The 20,302-nt window shown below is 34.4% G+C and overlaps 1 protein-coding gene across 1 annotated transcript in view; it reads left to right on the forward strand.

Moving 5' to 3' along the window:
• The window catches only part of LOC150078991 (multiple PDZ domain protein-like), a 798,800-nt gene that overhangs the window by 44,660 nt on the left and 733,838 nt on the right, over positions 1–20,302 (forward strand). Inside the window, exons 4-5 of the mRNA XM_090382913.1 lie at positions 12,166–12,437; positions 17,719–17,993. Coding sequence (XP_090239039.1) covers positions 12,166–12,437; positions 17,719–17,993 — 547 coding nt within the window. The remainder of the gene's footprint in view (positions 1–12,165; positions 12,438–17,718; positions 17,994–20,302) is intronic.

Here is a 20,302-nt window from a genome sequence, read left to right on the forward strand (position 1 = left end):
AAAAAAATAATTATTTGATGTATACGTTATCCTCCATGTTTTTCAAATTACTGTTCACAGATTTTCTTATTTGTGAATTTTTCTTGAAGTATATGACTCATTTTTTAAAATAAAATAAAACAAAAATAAAATTTAAAAATAAATTTTATTTTTGGATATTTTATGCTAATCAAAATTAAATGTACACAGTTAGAGCCTTCAAAATTATAAAATAGCTAATGCTCTTTGGCATTATTGAAATTGTATGAAATGAGGAGAACTATTTTGGCCTTTCAATTGTTTTGTGGCTGACACAATTTTAACTGCCTATTGCAATGATTTTATAAATCACAACAAAACAAACTTTGTTTTCTGAACAAATTTCCTTGATATTAGGATTGCTATTTTTCCTCTCCTTCAAATCTAGTAATAAAATGCCTTCAACTTAAAGAATATGGAAAATAAATACATAGCATTTTTTATATCTTTGGATAGAATTAAATAGTAGTTATTACGAGTTGTGGCTATTAAATAATGAGACTACATGTGCGAAACAAAGGCAAAGCAGTTGACTTTGAACCTTTCCATCTGTGAAATCACATTTCAGCACACTAATTTTCTTTTCAGTGAGACAGGTTTTCATTCATTACCTTAGATTTTTGCAGTTTGCCAGAAAAATTGCAGACAAAAGAATTGAAGAAAGGATCAACATCAAACTTTTAACAAGACTAAAGAAAACAAATGAAGGTTATGAGTTGCTGCATCAAGTTTATGGGGAAGATACTGTGTCAAGAGCTTGCTTTTTAGGTGGTATAAAAGATTTTTAGAATGAAGAGAGAATGTGGAAGGCAATGAACAACCAGGCCATCCAGTATCCATGAAAACTGATGAAAATGGGCTTGGTAAAGACACTGACTAGAAGTGATTGTCATATAAACATTAGAATGTTGCTGTCATATAAACATTATAATGTTGCTGTCATATAAGTATTCGAATGGTTGCATCAGAACAAAGAAACAGTTAGACAAAGTTGGACATAACCCCGGGGGCTCACATCTGGTTAGTATGGGTTTGGCACACCCAGGGTCCTGAGCTGGATATCATCATTCTTCTCTTTCTTGGTGATTCCCTTCTACTTTTGACTCTCTCTCTCTCTCTCTCTCTCTCTCTCTCTCTCTCTCTCTCTCTCTCTCTCTCTCTCTCTCTCTCTCTCTCTCTCTCTCTCAGGGTTACTCGGGAACTTTTTTTTTTCCTGGTGCATCATAAGCCTCAGGCTTCCTTGCATCATATGGATATTAATAATAATAATAATAATATGGACAAAGAAACAGTTAGACAAATTTTAACTGAAAATTATGCACGAGGAAAGTGTGTGTGTGCCAAGGTGGTGCCAAAAATTTTGAATGAAGATCAAAGGATGAGAAACTCCAAGTTTGTGAAGGTTTTTTGAAAAAAAAGTGAAGGAAATCCAGACTTTCTGGGTACTGTAATTATTTGTGATGAAAGTTGGCTTTTCCAGTATGACCAAGAAACTAAAAAAAATTAATGAAACTTAAAGAAATTAAATAAATTGATTATAAAAATAAAATAAAATAATTAATTAATTATATAGTGTTAGGAGAACTAGCCCCGTGTTTTTTATTACTGCAAGCAAGATTTAAACTGTGTAGTTAATACAGTGGTCTTAATTCTGACAGTAGCGCAAAACTTATCTTAGCAATGAGCTGACTGGTTTTGCATTATTTTAAAACAAATGGCACCCTTTTTTATGATGAAATTTGTGTTGAAGGATTAATCTGCCAATTATATAAAAGATGGATTAATATCTTAATAGCAGATTTTGAAAAATATCATCTTGATAAGGTTAATTTTTGTTTGGGGAGAGAGAGAGAGAGAGAGAGAGAGAGAGAGCTCATTTGTTCAGCATTGGTAGCTTTTACAATCATCAATATGTGACAGTACAATTACATAAAATGAGAATTAATATATTAAGGGGGCTTTGTACCTTGTGGGTCTATCTATGGCCAGTGGTGAGCTGTGAATATTTTAACAATGGGCTTGCACTTTTGCTGACTTTTTGATGCGAAATGTCCTTTGGGGGGGGGGGGATATCCTACTGAGTAAATCTGATCGGTCATGGAAGTGATGTCATCCATGGCATCTGCCAGAGCCACTTCCCATGCTCACACCACTAGTCTCTGCCAAGCACTCACTAGTAGTATGATTATGGCACGTAATGCATTTTCATGACCAGTACAATATCTGGAGTTCTAACTTTTTAGAATTTTTGAATAGTATGACGTCACAATCATACTTCCTGCAGTTACTACAGCAGTAAGTATGATTGCAAGTATTTGTCCTATGAATGCAACAATACAAAGATTTGTCAACAATTTCTTTTTTCGTCTTGCATTTTCACATACACAGCTGTTTGAGGCGCATAACATTCCATTGTTAAGTTCCCCCGAACAGCTGCATATGTCATTTCAACTAAGATTAGGTACCTCAATTGATGCTGTTTTCAGAGACATTTAGATACGTTGCAGTAGCAAGTATACGTTTCTTACTTTAGTTATCATAAATCCATTGTATCTTGTCTTCCAGAAATTATGGAAATTTGTGAATGATCAATAAAATATTTACAATACAAAAGCTCTTTTATTTCATAATCAGTATATATAGAGATCAAAATATCTAAAAGAAACACGAAGGATGTTTCGCATAAAACCATCTACCGCGAGCGTGGTCGACAGACATGCAACTTTTTTTTTTTTTTTTTTTACAACTATGGAAATATAATGGATGTGTTTTTTCATGATAAAATTTTAATATTGCGAATAAAAAATAACATGCAATATTTCCCATATCACAAATAACATAAAAACTATCACAAAACATTCCACAATATAAAAAATATTACATAAAAAACAAACTATTCTAGAAAAGGTACACAAAAATCACAGATTACATGAAAAAAAATTATTACACAAATATTCAAGGAAAATTTATTCTAAAAATTGCCATATAGAATTTACTTCTTTATTAATATTTGTTGTCAATATTCTGCTTTGCTCAATAGCTGAACGATGATTACAGATGAATGATTTGACGTAATGATCTGGATCAAATTGAAGCAATGTTTTTCCATTTAGATGTATGGTCATCATAATATGTAATGTGTTTAATTTTCACCATTATTCATTCCTTTATACGGCTAAGGTAAAGAAAGCCAACATGAGAATGATGAGAAACATCGTATAACTTACACAGAAAATTAGTTTCCCGACACTGCACTCTAGCACTGCTCGATCGATAAACAGACGGTAGCTGAAATCAAGAAGGATATATCGATTGACAGGTAAGCATGGCAAATGATGAAATGATTGGTGGTGGGTGCAACAGATGACAAGCTACTGTGTAGTCATTGGTTGGCTTTATAATCTGTATGTATGAGTAAAGAACGGTGCATAATAGTTTTGTGATGAACGGTGAACAGGTAATAGTAGCGATGAATCTTTTAAAGATGGAAGAAATTTGTAAGGAAAATAAAACGTTGGTTGATTTTTTGATTAAAACTAAATTAATAAAAGTTTCGTTCTGTTCATTTTTATGTTCTTCATTATGTTTTTTTGTCGTTATTAAAAGCAGATTTTTGGAGTTCATGAATGTTTTTACTATATTGTTGATTTAGGTTTGGTTATAAAAAAAAGAAAAAGGTTTCTTTATTTTTTGTTATATTTCGTAACCTCACCTTAAATGATAGGTTAGAAAATAATAGAAAAGGGTTCCTTATATTTCGTGACCTAACTTTAAATGTTAGGTTAGGAAATAATAGGAAAAGAAAGAAAGATTCTTTATATATATTTATATATATATAATGAATAGCTATTGAGGTGTTGATTGATGTTATGATATGTGTGTATCCGCACAAGTATCTTTAAAAATAGAAGTACAGTAATAAAAAATTAATATTTTGTTAATAAACAATATATGTGCTAGTCCAACCATGATTCTAAAGAAAAAAGGGTTAGGTTACCCCCTCCATTTTGGGAGGGTTCAAGGTCCCATGTGATTCGAGTGGAGGTAACCTGAACTTTTTTCACCATTATGGATGTTTGTTTGTTTGTTATTTGGGTTTTAGGAGCATTAGCAACTAAGACCATATTGCTCCGGGATATGCGGTGGTCATTCCCTGACCTTTCCGCTTCCTCCGTATTTGGTGGTGACGGGCTCGAACCCCGGTCTAATCAAGAAGCGTGTGCTACGCACTACTGCTCCTTCCCATCTGGATATGGAGGCGCCTATCCATTATGGAAAGCGTTCATTAGGGCATGTGCTATTAGGGAAAGTTACCATTAGTGCTTCTGAGTTATACTAAACCGATGTTATCGTGTGTTGTGTTTGCGCACCAATCAGCACACAGTTTGCCACATCTACCTGTCAATCAGTATATCATTCTCGACTTTGCTCCCGACTGATAACACTTACCGTCTGTATACTGAGCGACCAGCGCTAGAGTGCCGTATCGGGAAACTAATTTTCTGCGTAAGTTATCCGACTTTTCTCATCGTTATCGTGTTGGCTTTCTTTACCTTTGCCCTTTATACAATATTATTCGTTATGCTGAAAGTTCGATCAGCTTCAGCTAATCCCAGTGGTTTTAAAGATATTTCTGACGTTCTTAATTGAAAAGGGAATTTCACTCGATTTTAAAGATAAACTGTCTTTGACAAAATCTCTAAAATTATTAATTTTTATTTCATATTTTATCAGAAAAAAAATTTCTTATTCTGTTTTCACTGTCTTGCCACTGAGACTAAAGTCCTTTCATGTTCCACAATTTCTGGTAGCATATGTTTAAAATTTCTTACAATGGTATCATTATTTTATTTATTTAATTTAAAATCATTCTGGTGCATTAATAACTTATCCTTTAAGGATAAAACAATGCATTTAATAATTTGTCACAAGGTAATTTTTTAAATGTGTTCTTTCTTTCGATTTTGATTCCTGCAAATTCTTTCCACTTCAACATGCTCTCAATTCTATCTTCATAATTTCCTTCAGAATTTTTCAAATTAGCAATAGTTCGAATAATTAATTTATCTGCTTTTACCATAGTGAATGTAAAGCTTCTGAAAGGTGAGAGAGATCCTGCAGGATGTTGATCATTAGTGCTAAATGATTAAAAAATTCCAGATTTAAAAGTCGATTTAATAATGAGGAATATTTAACTTCTGATTCAAAATATTTGCACAAAGTGCTTAACCCGCAATTTCCACCCCTAAGCTACAAGCTGCTGATTGTGGCCTGAACACAAGACCCATCATTATAGTTTCCACATCAAGTTCTTTAGCAATCATCCTTTATTGGTGATATAATGCATACCGTTTTTTTTTTTTTTTTTTTTTTTAAATTATTGCCTGTATGCCATTATATTTTAGAGCATTTTCCGCACAGTGAAAGCCTTGACGAAATTTCAAAATCTGCCAACATTTCACCTTCGCGAAGTTTATATAATATTTTAGTTGCCTCAATCCCCCCTTCCCTCTACATTGCTACTGTCACTAGTTATTTGAATATTGTGCAAAATGTCGGAATCACACGGATATTCAGCTACTGTGACCAAGTAAACATAGACAGGAGAAATTTACTGGAAGGCGTGGATCACTCAGTTCTCCGAAAAACATATGCCTGTTTGTCAGAGTAAATGGGAACCACAACACACAGGTTGATCACAGGTTGACCAGAGGTTATTATCCGTGAATCTTCTTAATCCTCTGACTGGCTATGGCAAGCACATTGATTAGCATTTGCATTAGCATTAGTAGTGGCATATGATGCAAGAAAGCAAGCTTATGCAGCATCAGCCAAAAAAAAAAAAAAAAAAAACCGCTCCCATTTCACCTCTCCGTTCGTTCCAAATACCATGACTGCTCAGCCTTAAATTTATTTAGGCTATCACAAAGGATGGAAGTCTGATCCACGAACCAACCACCTGCTGGCTAAAGGCAAACTTCTACACATCTATCCTACATCTGTCTTTCCCCAATTTGAATTTATGCCCTCTCAGGTTACTATTCTGAGCAAGAGGAAGACTCCCAAAGCATTGAGCAAGCTCAAACCATTCAAGGTTTTATACACCTCAATCAGATCACCTTGCAGGTGCCTAGTCTTCAGATACTGTAATTTGCAAAATTTAAGCCATTCTTCGTAAGAGCAACCCTTTGTTCAATTCACTAATCTTGTTGCCCTTTTCTGTACTCATTCTATCAACTCTACATCCTTCTTGAAATGAGGCCTCCAGACCTGTATACATTACTCAAGCTGTGGCCTGACCATTGCCTTATACAAGGGAATAATCACCTCCTTATCCCTACTAGAAAAATTCCTATATATCATTGACAAGACACCATTAGATACTCTTGCAGCCCATCTGCACTGCTCAGAAAACTTCATATCTACCTGAACAATTACCCCGAGATCCTTTTCATTCTCTACCACTGTCAGTGTACTACCACAGAGTTGATGAGTTGCTCTGGGGTTACTGTTTTCCATATGTAGTACTTTACATTTGTCAATGTTAAACTTAATTTGCCACCTCTCAGCCCATCTGCTCAACCTTTCCAGATCCTGTTGCAGCAGCATAGCATCAGTAGTGTCCTTAACAACCCTGCCAACCTTTGTATCATCTGCAAACTTGGACATTAAGCTTGATATACCATCATCAATATCATTTATAAATACAGAAAACAATAATGGACCCAACACTGAACCCTGAGGGACTCCACTAATAACATTAGTCCACGATGATGAGTACTGTCCATTGATTACCACTCTCTATCTTCTCCCCCTCAACCATCCCTTTATCCCTAGCAGCAATTTGCCTCCATTGCCACACTGCTCCAATTTGTGCAGCAGTCTTCCATGTGCAACAATATCAAAAGCCTTTCTTAGATCCAAATATATAATATCAAAGTTATTCCCTGCATCCAGTTCTTTTGTGACTGCATCATAGTATCCAATCAAATTGGTCAGGCAAGACTTTCCTTTAACAAAACCATTCTGTGTCCGAGCTATAACTGAAGTCTTGTCTAGATGATCCTGCAGTGCTTCTTTAACCAGTGCCTCTGTTAATTTTCCTGGAACAGAAGTTAAACTCACAGGGCTATGATTACTTGTGTCAGCCTTTGATTCTCCTTTGTGAATTAGGGTCACATTTGCACATCTCCATTCTATGGATGGAGGTCCCCTGAGTCCAAAGAAGCTCTCATAATTATGGCTAAGGGTTTGCTTACTTCCTTTGCTGCCTCCTTTAATATAACTGGGTAGATCCCATCCACCCTAGGTGCCTTTTTGATGTTTATCCTCAACAATTTCTCCTCCACTTTCCTCTCAGTTATTACAAAATCATCTAGTTCACTGTCAGAGTTAACTTCACCTCTGGCATTCCCCTTCCTGAATAACTCCTCATGTGTGAATGTAGATGCAAAATACTTGTTTAGTTTGTTAGCCACCTGAGCAGGATACTCAACTGTTGAATCATGAATATCCAATGGACTAATCTGATTAATCCCTTTCCTTCTAGAGTTTACATAGGTAAAGAACTCTTTTCTGTTTTTCTTGGCATCCTTTGCCAAGGATTTCTCATAATCTGCCTTTGCCTGCCTAATCTCCTTTGTGACTTGGTTACAGACCAGCTTATATCTATCATAAGCTTCTATGTCACCTGTTAATTTATATGTATCCCATGCATTTTTCTTCTCTGCCAGATGTCTAATTAGTTCATCTGACATCCATTAGGCCTTGAACAGTATTCTTTAGTTGGTATGTAATGCCTAGTAGCTTCCAAGATAAGTTCTTTGAATGCTTCCCATTTTGAATTTGCTGTTGGTAACATCATCAGTTGGTCCCACTGTATAGAATTTAAATACTGTCTTAGACCATCATAGTCGCATTTATGAAAGCAATAACCCTTCCCTTTACCCCTGATGGTAGTTACCTCTTTGAGTAAATCCCACTTCAGCACACTGTGATCACTGCCATCTAGTGGTTCATTTATCTGCAGAGTCTTAATGCATGAAGAATCACTGCTGATAATCAGATCAAGAGTATTACTCCCTCTAGTTGCCTCCCGAACATGCTGATATAGAAAACAGTCATCCAATAAATCCACAAAAGCCTTGCTAGTGTGTGTGACTAACCCACAAATTCCAGTCAGTATGTGGGAATTAAAATCCCCCATTATAAGACTCTCTGATTTACTGGCCCACTCTATTTCCCTGTATAGTTTCTTATTATACTCATCAGAGTCATTAGGCCCATAGCACACTCCTGCTATCAATTTTGATTTCCCAATGCTTATGTCACCCCAAACTGACTCGACACTGCACTGTCCAGTGATGTCGACTGGTTTACTTCCTTGGATTTTATGTGTTTCTTAATTAATAGCATAACCCCTCCTCCCTTCCTATCCTGTCTATCCTTTCTGTACACATTGTACTCCCCAAATTTCCGTTCTGCATTCCTTATATTTGTGTGAAACCATGTCTCTGATATCCCAACAATATCTGCCTTTGATGTTTTGAGCAATACCTCAAATTCATCAAATTTATTTGCCGAACTCCCAGCATTGGTGTACACGCAAGTATACATGCACCTGTTCCTATTCTTAGCTACCCTAACACAACCCATGTGTTTACTTGTACCGCAATGACTCCCAGCAGTCTCTGATATATGCTGCATCTTGTTTTCCAGGCTTCTGCTCATTCCAATAGAAGCAGTGCAAGAATCACTTTCACCTCTCCCAGTGACTACTGTTAATCTATTAGTCCTTGTATCCCCCCAAGCTAGCAGTTTTCCGACCCACCTAACACTGCCTCAATAGCATCAGCAAATATTCTTGCACCCTTTCTATTTAAGTGTATCCCATCCCTGTAGAGGCAGTCTCTCCTGTTAACAAGTACAGACCAGGCTGAAAAAAATTCTACCCCTTGAGCCTTGCACAATCTTTCCATGGCTGAATTGATCGACAAGGCTCTCATCATATACTTACTCCTATCGTGTCTGGGTAGAATTGCAGATACTTTCAAATTCAACCCTAATTCGCGGCTTTTTTTCAACAGTGACTGTACTTGTTAAGTAATTTTGCCAGTCTCCTACTGATATTGGTTGGAGTCTTTTTAATTAAATGGACATTAACATTATTGGAGTTGCTATTTGTTTGAAAAGTGCAGTACCATCCTCTTTGTGAAGAAAAAGTTTCTTCTATTGTTTGTGATAAGGTCATTGCATTAACTAGGCAGTTTAAATCCTGCTGTCCACAAAAACACAATAAAGAAGAAGATAATTGCATATAATTGGATGAGAGGTTCTGCTTTAGGGCTTTTTTTTAACTTCTGCCAAAGCTTTAAAAGTTGTTTCGGATTCAGGAAATATTTATGTGCTGTTGGTGGTGGTGGGAAAGCAAACTCTTTTGAATTCGCTGTCATGACTAATCAGTTAATCACTATTATTTCTCACAAATAGCATGTAAATTTTGTAATCTTTTAACAAGATATCCCACAAATTATCAGGGGACACAGAAGTCTACAGCATCTAAACTACTTTACAATCAAGTCACTAAGGTGGTTAGGTAGGCTAATCTAGATCGAGCGAACTCTTTGCCTAAGAATGCAAAGAAAAGTAGGAAAGATTTCTTTGTTTACATTGACACTAGAAGGAAAGGAATTAACTACTTTGGTCCACTGGTTGTGAATGGTGTAACTGTTGCTGATCCTGTTCAGTTTGCTGACCAACTGAATAAATATTTTGCATCTACCTTCATGTATGAAGAAGGTTTCGAGGATGACAATTCCAGAAGTATACTTCTAATTGACACCTAAATAATTTTATGGTAAATGAGTGGAAAGTGCAAGATAAATTGTTGGAGAATAATTAGACTATTATAAAAGTAAATGAAGCACCTGGAGGTGAAGAAATCTATCTATTTATATTAAGAGAAGTAATAAAAGAAGTAAGCAAACTTTATCCTAATCATGAGAGCATCCTTGGATTTAGGGGAGGCCCATAGAGACCAGATATATGTAAATGTTTCTCCAATTCACAAATGAGAATCATAGGGTAAACTGAGTAATACAGACATGTGAACCTTGATTCTGTTCCAGAGAAAATAATGGTGTCAGTGGTTAAAGGAATAATGCAGGGTCATCTTATTCGGAACATTTATATGGTAGTAACAGAATGAGTTGATTAAGGGAGATCTTGTCTGACCAACATGATTAGCTGCTATAAGGTAGTCACAAAGCAACTAGATGCAGAAAATAATTTAGCATAATGTACTTGTAGTAGGATGATTTCGCTAAAGCTTTTGATGCTTTTCCACAAGAATGACTGCTGTAAAAATTGGATCAAGAGAAATTAGGGGCTATGAATGAAAGGGATGGTTGATAGAGAGTATTTAAGATACTAATTTTATTAGTGGAATCCATCAAGATTTGTTGCTGTATTTATTAATGATAGTGAAGTATCATATTTAATGTTAGTGATATAGATAATGATAGTGCATATCATATTTAATGTTAAAATTTGCTGGAGATACAAAGGTTGGTAGGGTGGTTATTACATTAATAAGAACCTGGATAAATTAGATAGATGGGCTGAAAAGTAGTAATTGAGATTTAAATTTGTTAAATGCAAAATACTAAATTTGGGTAGCAGTTATCCAAGTTGGGTGGTACTACTTAATTTGAGAATTGGTAAATGAAAAACACCTTGGATTAATCATTCAGTCTGACTTGAAGTTTTGTGAGCAGTGCAGGTGTAGCTGCTAAGGTAGCTTTGGGTTCTGCTAATGATATACAGGAATTTTGCCAGCAGGGATGGATAAGGTAATTATTCCATTGCATAAATCAGTAGTTAGGCCACCTCTTGAGTAGTGCATACAGGTGTAGAAGCCTCATTGTAGGAAGGATGGAAATCTCTTGGAACGGTTTTAGAGAACAGCAATAAGATTAGTCAGAGGCACAAAAGGGCTTTTACCCTTGCCAAGAATTGATTTCTGTAAATTTCAGCATGTGAAAACTAGGGGCAGGGCCGCATTAACGCTATGACCAAACTAGCCATTGCTAGGGGCCTCACGCAAAGAGGGGCATTATTTTCAGTGTAAATATTTTCTAAAGTAGTGATAAAAATTTCTAATAATAATAATAATAAACCCAAGAAAACGTGTAATATTAAAGCATTCATAAACTATATGTAACACACACACACACACTCTCTCTTTCTCTCTCTCTCTCTCTCTCTCTCTCTCTCTCTCTCTCTCTCTCTGTCTGGAGACCCAAAGTTATATTGAAATTTAAGCTTTTAGATAGATTGAGTATGCTGAATACTGATGGCACACTTATTCTTTCTGGGATATAAATAAATGCTGAATAAAAATTGCTAACTGCAAAAAATCTCAAAATACACACGTACACATATTTTTTATTGTATATTATATTTATAAATTTTAAAAAAATTCACACACATGCACATTAAGTGCTATTAGTCACTTCCTTTTCCATGTTTATAAAACTGTTAAACATACAATATTTCAAAATTATGCATAGATTATGCTTTTATATTATATATATATATATATATATATATATATATATAATGTAAAAATATATATTAATATATGTAATTTATTAAATATATTATATAGAAGAGGTAACTATTGTTGCTTCTTTTAAGTGATTAGATTTAAATCTACATCTAGGGAAGGTAGAGGGTGTTCTAGCCATTAACTTTGAACCAACTATTGATATGCAGTTGATATTTGGAGTGGCTCTTCTGAGGTGTGGTATGAGCAGATCCAGGTCAAAGCATTTGAAAAGCTGCTAAGCATGAGTGAACACAAATTAGTCTTAAAAATTTTAATAATGAAAGTGATATGTCGGGGGAGGAGGATTTCTCTATATTTTATATATTTTAACATAATAAATCAAGTGAAGAGAAATCCAAATTAAAAACATGTGGCTCTGACTTTGTCCCTTGAGAAATATTAATGTTCCTCATTCACTATGCTGTTGTTTTCATTATTTTAATTTCTCAGATAAAAACAAAGATATGACATAGATTATTTTGTTTTTTAAGAGTATATATACTATTTGTCTATTTATTTACTTATAATTTTTTAAACAGTTCACCAGACCTGAAAACTCAGGAAGTTCAGAAAAATGAGTTCTCTCATGAAATTGCTGTTAATGAACCCAGTTGTAAAGAAGTAATACAGAGTGATTTTCAACAGAATAAGTTAAAGCATGAAAGTGCTTCCACTGAGGGAGGTTTTGACTGCATAAAGAAAGACCTTACCAAGGAGAATAAGTCAATATTCCTGAATACACTTTTGGAATCAGATGTTTATTCTGATTTTACACAAGATTCAATCTTTCATGGGGAACATGCTCAAATTGGTAAGTTGCATATATTTATGTATACATGTGTTTTTAAGCATTTTTTATTTATACTATATTTATCCTTGTCCTGTGCGAAGCAAGGCAGAATATATCTCAACTAGGAAGGGTTGACCCATTGTTCTATGGAATATTCAGCATAATTTTTCCATTGTCCTTATTCTTTTGGCTTGTACTATATGTCCCCATCCTTCTGTCATCCACTAGAGCAAACTTCTGTTTTTCCCCTCATCACTTGCGGTTATTGCTTGTGCTATCATTTTTCAGTTATTGCGGGTCTTTACAATAGCTATGCAGGACCTTGTTATTCCATGGTCATTAATGGTAAACGTAATGGTAATTGGTAATGGTAGTAGTAAACGTGAATGGTAGTGGTAATAGTAATTGGGAGTGGTAAACAATGCAAGAAAGCAAGCTTATATAGCATCAGCCAAAAAAAAAAAAAAAAAAAAAACTCCACACTTCCATATCGTTCAAGAATTGTTCCTTGAATTTATTCAAACCACTCACTTCCCCAATTACAAGCGGTAGCTTGTTCCAACAATCAACTGGCTGAAGGCAGACTTCTACATATCTATCCTGCAACCAACCTTCCTCAACTTTAATTTGTGCCCCCTAAAGTGGAGGAAGCAGGAGGAAGAATGGCATTAACATTCAGCTTACTCAGTCCATTCAAGGCTCAATCAGATCTCCCCACAGGTGCCTAGTCTACATGCACTGCAATTTGTAGAACCGAAGCTTTTCTTGGTAAGTGCACTTTTGTTCCCTTCACCAATCGGATTGCCTTTCTCTGCACCTGTTCCAACAGATATACATCCTTCCTAAAGTGAGGCCTCCAGACTTGTATACAGCATTCTAGATGCAGCCTAACCATGGCCTTGTACAAAGGCATAATCACCTCATTATCCCTCCTGGCAAAGTGTCTGTATATTAATGACAAAATCTCATGAGTTGTCCTGACAGCCTGTGTGCACTGTTCAGAGAATTTTATATTTGTAACTGCACAATTGTCCTCAGGTCTTTTTCATTTTCCACCACTCTGAGTGTAGTTCCACCCAGTGGAATCTCCCTGATTCATAAAACACAACTCTGAAATTTTACAATCAGTGTGTTAGTACTATAAACATGTGTCTAATAAAAGCAGTTTTCAGTGGCATGCAGAACAAGTGTGAAGTTCAGCAACCACAGTTAAGTACTGTTGTTTCTGCTTCACACCATGTCATTTAATAAGTTCTGCATTTGCTAGACACACAAGTTTTATAGTTCTGAAACTTTGTGGGTGTAATATTGCCAGAGATGTTCTTATTTCTCTGGTGAGTATGTTTGTGTGTGTATTGGTGGTTCTCAGTGTGGGGTGCTACTACTCCCATGGGCATCTTAAGAATATCTATTGGGTTAATACTAGATAAAAGAGAATAGTGATAAGTTTTAAGCCTACCTTGTAAAGAAACCTGCCAAGATAACTGAAACTGTATGTTCATTTGTAATTCTGTACCTGAAGACTAATGCCCTTGTTACATTTTTAGGTTAGTTCAAAAAAAAAAAAAAAAATGAAGCTGAATCTGCTGCAATGACTTCATTAACAGAAATTTTGCCCCTTACAAACCGTTTTTAGCTGTGGAAGAAGATAATAGTCTGAATGGGTTAAAAATGGAAAATAAGCTAAATGTGGGTCGCTGAATACTGCATCATAGGCTGCATTCATATCACCAATAATTTTTCATGGACTGCAAGTGACCTAAGTCAAGAATTTGTTCATACAGTAATTATTTTAGTTTTGCATTTTTGTAAGTTCCCTTAAGTTGACATGTAACAATTTAAAAAAATTGGTTGCATATTATATTAAATGCACCTTTCTTTGCATTACTAATGCTTAAGTTGACATGTAACAATTTAAAAAAATTGGTTGCATATTATATTAAATGCACCTTTCTTTGCATTACTAATGCCATAAAAGTTCTGAGATAAACTTAATTTTATTTTATAATACAAATTTAATTAAATGAACAGGCCTGATATAGCCAATTGGTCAGGAGCGAGAGTGCAATGACACATACTCTTTAAATGCACTGTTGAACCTAGATGACTGTTAAATACGATCAGCAGTTGTACTTTTCAGTTATTATAAACTCTTCTGACCTGTTGATCATGCCGGAGTATAAACAAGAATTTTATTTTTTTAATTAAAATCAGTGTAACAATAGAATTTTTACTGTCACTTCCTCTATGCAGTCATGCTCTTAAAGATATATAAAGATTTATGCCAGTTTAATAGACTTATATAGATTTAAGCTAATTTAATTTTGTGACAGTAACAATCTGAATAGTTGAGTTGCAATTTTTTACAGTATGGACAGCAGAGAAAACCAATTGATGACCATTGGGCTAGGCATTAAACCAAATGGTGGCTTGTGTGAAGAATCTTACTGGCTACCTGTAACTTTTTGAAATAAGAAAATGCTTGGTTGCTTGATGCAGAACCCACTCGTATATGTAACAATAGCCACATTTCTAGAAGGCTCACAATGTTTCTAGAGAACTCCATCGAAAGTTCTAGAATCTTCTAGAAACATTCTGATCTTTCTTCTGTCAGTACCAATATTCTATATATTGTAGAAAGCTCCTGAATGCTCCAGAAATCTCCTGAATGTTCTAGAAAAAAATAAATAAATAGGCAAAATAGATGGTAAAGATGATTAAACTAGCTACAGGTCATGGTTTTTTGTTATTAACCTAAGATATTTGAAAACTGAGGGTGATGAGAACTTTTTAAGCACATGTCTGAACCGAAGCAAACAAATAAAGAGCAAGATAAACACTGACAAGGACAAAATTGACTATACCAAGTTATGGAGAGCCATTAGAAAGAGACTTAGAGAGGACACTACAAGATTTAACATAAGAAAAGTAGAACATGCATTCAGAAAAAAAAGGACTTAAATCAGCAGTCATGAACAGTAATCCAGAAAGACAAATGATACTGAATATGAAGAATAGTAATGGTGTATTTATAAATATCAGCGAAGGCATAATTCAGATAGCAGAAGACTACTATAAAGTATTATATAAGGAGCAAAGGAATGATGCCAGTAGTGGGGAAGATAGATCACAAATTAGAAACACACACGACATATCCAATATCCTTCCTGATGAGATAGAACATGCATTGAAGGAAATGAAAAATCAAAAAGCCCCAGGTGAAGATGAAGTTACTGTAGAGTTGTTAAAATTAGGAGGAAGAGACATGACATGACATACAAACTGGCAAGACTCTTCATAAAATATATTAGGAAAGGCATGATGCCTAAGGAGTGGAATAATGCAGTCATAATTTTGCTGCATAAGAAAGGAGATAAATCAGAAATTGGAAATTATAGCCCAATTAGCTTGTTGTCCCACATCCGCAAGTTGTTCACAAGGGTCATTACTAACAGATTAGAAAGAATACTTGATGAGAATCAACCAAAAGAGCAAGCTGGCTTTAGGACAGGATTTTCAACTATAGATCACCTTCACATAATATCACAGCTAATGGAGAGAGCAAATGAATATAGAATGCCATTATGCCTGGAATTTGTGGATTATGAAAAGGCATTTGACTTCATACAGCATAAGGCAATGTTTCGGGCACTGGAAAGACAAGGCATAGATACCCCATGTATTATGATTTTGAAGAAAATATATGAGAATGCCACCTCCTTTATGAGACTAGACAAAGACAGTAGCAAATTTAAAATTGAGAAAGGAGTTCAGCAAGGAGATAATATCTCTGAAGTTGTTTACTGCTACCCTTGAAGAAGCTTTTGGAAGATTGAACTGGTCACAGAAAGGCATTAGTTTGAATGGAGAGTACAAACTATTTACGATTTGCAGATGGCATTATGATCATAAGCCATGGTCCTGAAGAATTAGAGGAAAATCTTAATCAGAGTTAGTAAGGATTTTGGACTAAAGATGAATATGGTTAAAACAAAAGTAATGATGAACAAGTATGCCACAGGAAGGGATATGATAACTGAAGGAGCAGAAATTGAAAAGTTGGATTCATATACTTATCTTGGACAAGTCATTATCTGTAATAATGATAAATGGCTGTAAGTCAAGAGAAGAATAAATATTGGATGGATAGCATTCAGGAAATATAGTCACATATGGGAAGAGCAATATCCCAATTTGTCTGAAATGTAAAATAATGAACCAATGTATACTCGCCACCATGAGTTATGGAAGTGAAACTTGGGCACTCACCAAAAGAATGGAAGAGAAGCTGAGAACTACACAGCGAAGAATGGAACGAATTATATTGGGAATCAGACTGTTAGATAAGAAGAGAAATACATGGATTAGGCAGGAAACTCAAGTGAAGGACATTCTTATCAAAACTAAAGAACTAAAATGGTCTTGGGCAGGACACATAGCTCAAAGACATGAAGACAGATGGACTAAGATAATAACAGAATGGCATCCAAGAGGAGCTAGAAGAAAACCTGGAAGACAACGGCTGAGATGGTTAGATGAAATTCATGAGTTTGTGGGTAGTAAATGGATGGCCATTGCACAAAACAGAAGGAACTGGAAAGTTTCTGGAGAAGCATTCATCCTGCAGTGGTTTGAAAATGACTGAATATAATGATGATCTAAGTTTTTGAACCTAAGAGAATCTGTCGAAATTAAATTCACGGAGGCAATTTATGCCAATCGGTGTTATTATATTATATATAATATATAGTACTTTTAAATTACAATTCTGATTAGATATAGTATTTTAATTTTAAAGAGAAAGTAAAGTCATATTGATCAGGAAAAATTAAATAAATTTAAATGAGAAATATTCTGAACTGCCTATGTATATGCATTTTAATCTAATTTCTATCCCATGCCAATATCTACATTTGATAATTCAACATACATGCTGAGGGTTAACAATGCAAAAAATTAAATGATGGGCCAATGGGATTGATTATTGTCCAAAAATATTTTCATTTACCCCAGTCATATTATTTATTGTAATGATGCTTTCAAGCAACAATTAGTTGCACTACATGATTTTGAAATTAAACACATTTTGTTTAATTTCAGAATCATTTTGACATTGTGTTTATCACATATCTCTTTATAATAGAATAGTTTTCTAATTAAAACTTTTTTTATAATATCAAGCTGGTAAAGCTTATTTTCAAAATAATGCGTAGCATATTTTGAATTTTTAATCTAATTGTATGTTTTAACTTCTAAGTTTTTTTTTTTTTTTTGTGTTCTATCTCTCTCTCTCTCTCTTTAGGAAATGCTTTACCCACTGTGCTTAATGTGTGTCCTTCTGGAATAAATGGTACTGCACTTGCAACTTCTTTAGGACACCAGTGGAGTCCAGAAAGGAGAGTGGAACTGTGGAGGGAGTCAACCCATGACCTTGGTATTAGTATAGTATGGCATAAAATGGACATGTTTAATCAGCTTCCAGAGCATATAATGTCTGGGATTTTTATAAAAAATGTGCTCCCAGACAGTCCTGCTGAATCTAATGGTGCTCTTAAAAGAGGTGACTGGATATTAAAAGTAAGGCTATGAATTATTTCTAGTTGAAAAGTTTCTTTTGTATATCCTTCATACATATGAATTTTGCCAAATTAATTTTTATACAGGGTCGGACCAAAACAGTAATCTATTTTAAAAGTGGCACCATTTTATTGTAGTTGCAGTGAAGGTGCTGCAGTTTGTGTCCTTGAGTAGAGTGCAGTAATGCATTTAATAAAAATGGAGGGGTAGTCAAATAAACAGTGCATTTGTTGTTGAAACACTGTTTTAAATCAGGTGACTCTATTGTGAATACTCAACTTAAATTTAGATGCCACCTCAATATTGGAAGAAATGTTAGTGTTCCAAGTCAAAAGACCATGACATATTGGATTTAAAAATTTAGAATACTAGTGTCTGTAGTAGATATGAAACTTCTAGGTTGGGCATGTACTCCAAAAAACATCAAAAGAACTAGAGTGATATTCCAGTGCAGTCCTCAAATATTTGTTATCTTCAATCAAGAGAATTGAACATCTTGGAACAATGTATATGCTGTATTTTGCATATCAGTTTAACCTTCCATCCATATAAAATGCAAATGATTCAGTGGTTTCTTCTTTGTGGTTTGGGTACACTGAATTTCTGCAGTCTATTGCTATGGAAGGTGAATGATTCAGATTTAATCAATTTTTTTTTTTTTTTTTTTGTGACAAGGCTCACTTTTATTTGAATAGATATATAAATAAACAAAATTTAGGTATTGGGCAGCTGAAAATTCATGTCACCTTCATGAATAATCACTTTACAGCCAAAAGTTACTATTTGGTGTGGAGTGCCTGCTTTCAGCATCATTGATCCCTATGTTTTTGAAAATGCTAATTGTTCAGCTGTGATTCTGCTAATGGTTTACTTAATGAAACATCTAGTTTCAGCCGGATAGTGCTACAGTATAGACTGCAAGACTTTCCATGAACACTTTAAAGGAAATGTTTCCAAATCATATTATGTCTCATTTTGTTAACATAAATTGGCCACCATTGTCACCAGATATATCTGTTTACAATTTCTTTTTATGTGGTTTCTTAAAATCCATTCTGTGTAAACCATATGCAGACAGTTGAGCAGTTGAAGTCGAAATATTTGTGATGAAATTGAAAAAATAGAACCAGAAACATTTCAAAGAGCAGTGGGATAACGTGAGAATATGAGTAGAGGATTGTGTGTGTAATGGTGGTGGCATTTAACGGAAATATTTTTTAAACACTATGGAGAGTAGCATAAATGCTTTGATGTATTGTTGTTAAATTGTAATAATAATAAATATCTTTTAGAATTTGCATAGTAATTATTTAATTTTTAAAGTGTGTAGTTGTTTTTGCCTGACCCTGTTGAAAGGGAAGGGAAATTTGAAATAGTCCTTTATTAGTGATCTTATGGGCTTTCTAAAGTTTAATATTTTACGTTAAATAATTTTTTGATTAGTTTAATTTCAGCATAAACTGACTTCTCAGAATTTATTAAGTCAACATATTTTTTAATGAAGATTGTCTGCTTATATCATAATTCACATATTTAAAGCAAAAATAATAGTTATTTTGGCATTAGTAATTTTAGCTCAGTAACTGCAGAGGTAAAATTTTTTTTTTTTTTTTTTTTCACTACCTGAATTTTGACTAAATATGACTTACTGAATCCAGAAGATTTGGCAAGTCATATTTAGTATTCTTTCATTTTTTGATGAATAAAAGTTGCAAGAGTTTGGTGTCCAATTGTTGAAGAACAGGTTTTTGATTGACAATTTGTTCATCATCATTCAAAATAATAAGGGTGATAATATTAAAAATTCCCAAATGAGGGATACGGTAATAAGAAATTGTATGAAGTGCATGTGTAAAGTGCTGAAGGGGGGGTATTAAAAAATGTAAATATGTTTTTAATTTAAAAAAAAAATGGATTTTTCATTGTATGTTCATAATAGATTGAAAATTAAGGTGGCATCAAAAAGTGAACAATTTTTAAATATTTCTTTCTGATTTTTATGGTTATAAATGGGGTAACTTTTTCGAAGTACTCATATGATCCTGAAAAAACACTGGCATGATTTGTTAATGGTTATTGCTACCATTGCAAATTTTCTTGCATTTAGATAAGGCTAACCTCAGTTACCATTTTTCCAATCATCTACCTAGTTTGTGTACCTAGAACTTCTTGGAGTATCGTGCCCTGATTACAACTTTTTAACACCCTGTCTACCTTTTTTTATTATACACCGAGTAACTACTTTATTTGGTGCACCTACCTAAGGGAAAGGCTAAATGCTGTTTACATAATAGTATCTTCCCCCCCCC

The sequence above is a fragment of the Mastigoproctus giganteus genome, chromosome 10 (genome assembly GCF_048544385.1).
Source record: "Mastigoproctus giganteus isolate SK-2022 chromosome 10, ASM4854438v1, whole genome shotgun sequence".
NCBI classification, from domain to species: domain Eukaryota; kingdom Metazoa; phylum Arthropoda; class Arachnida; order Uropygi; family Thelyphonidae; genus Mastigoproctus; species Mastigoproctus giganteus.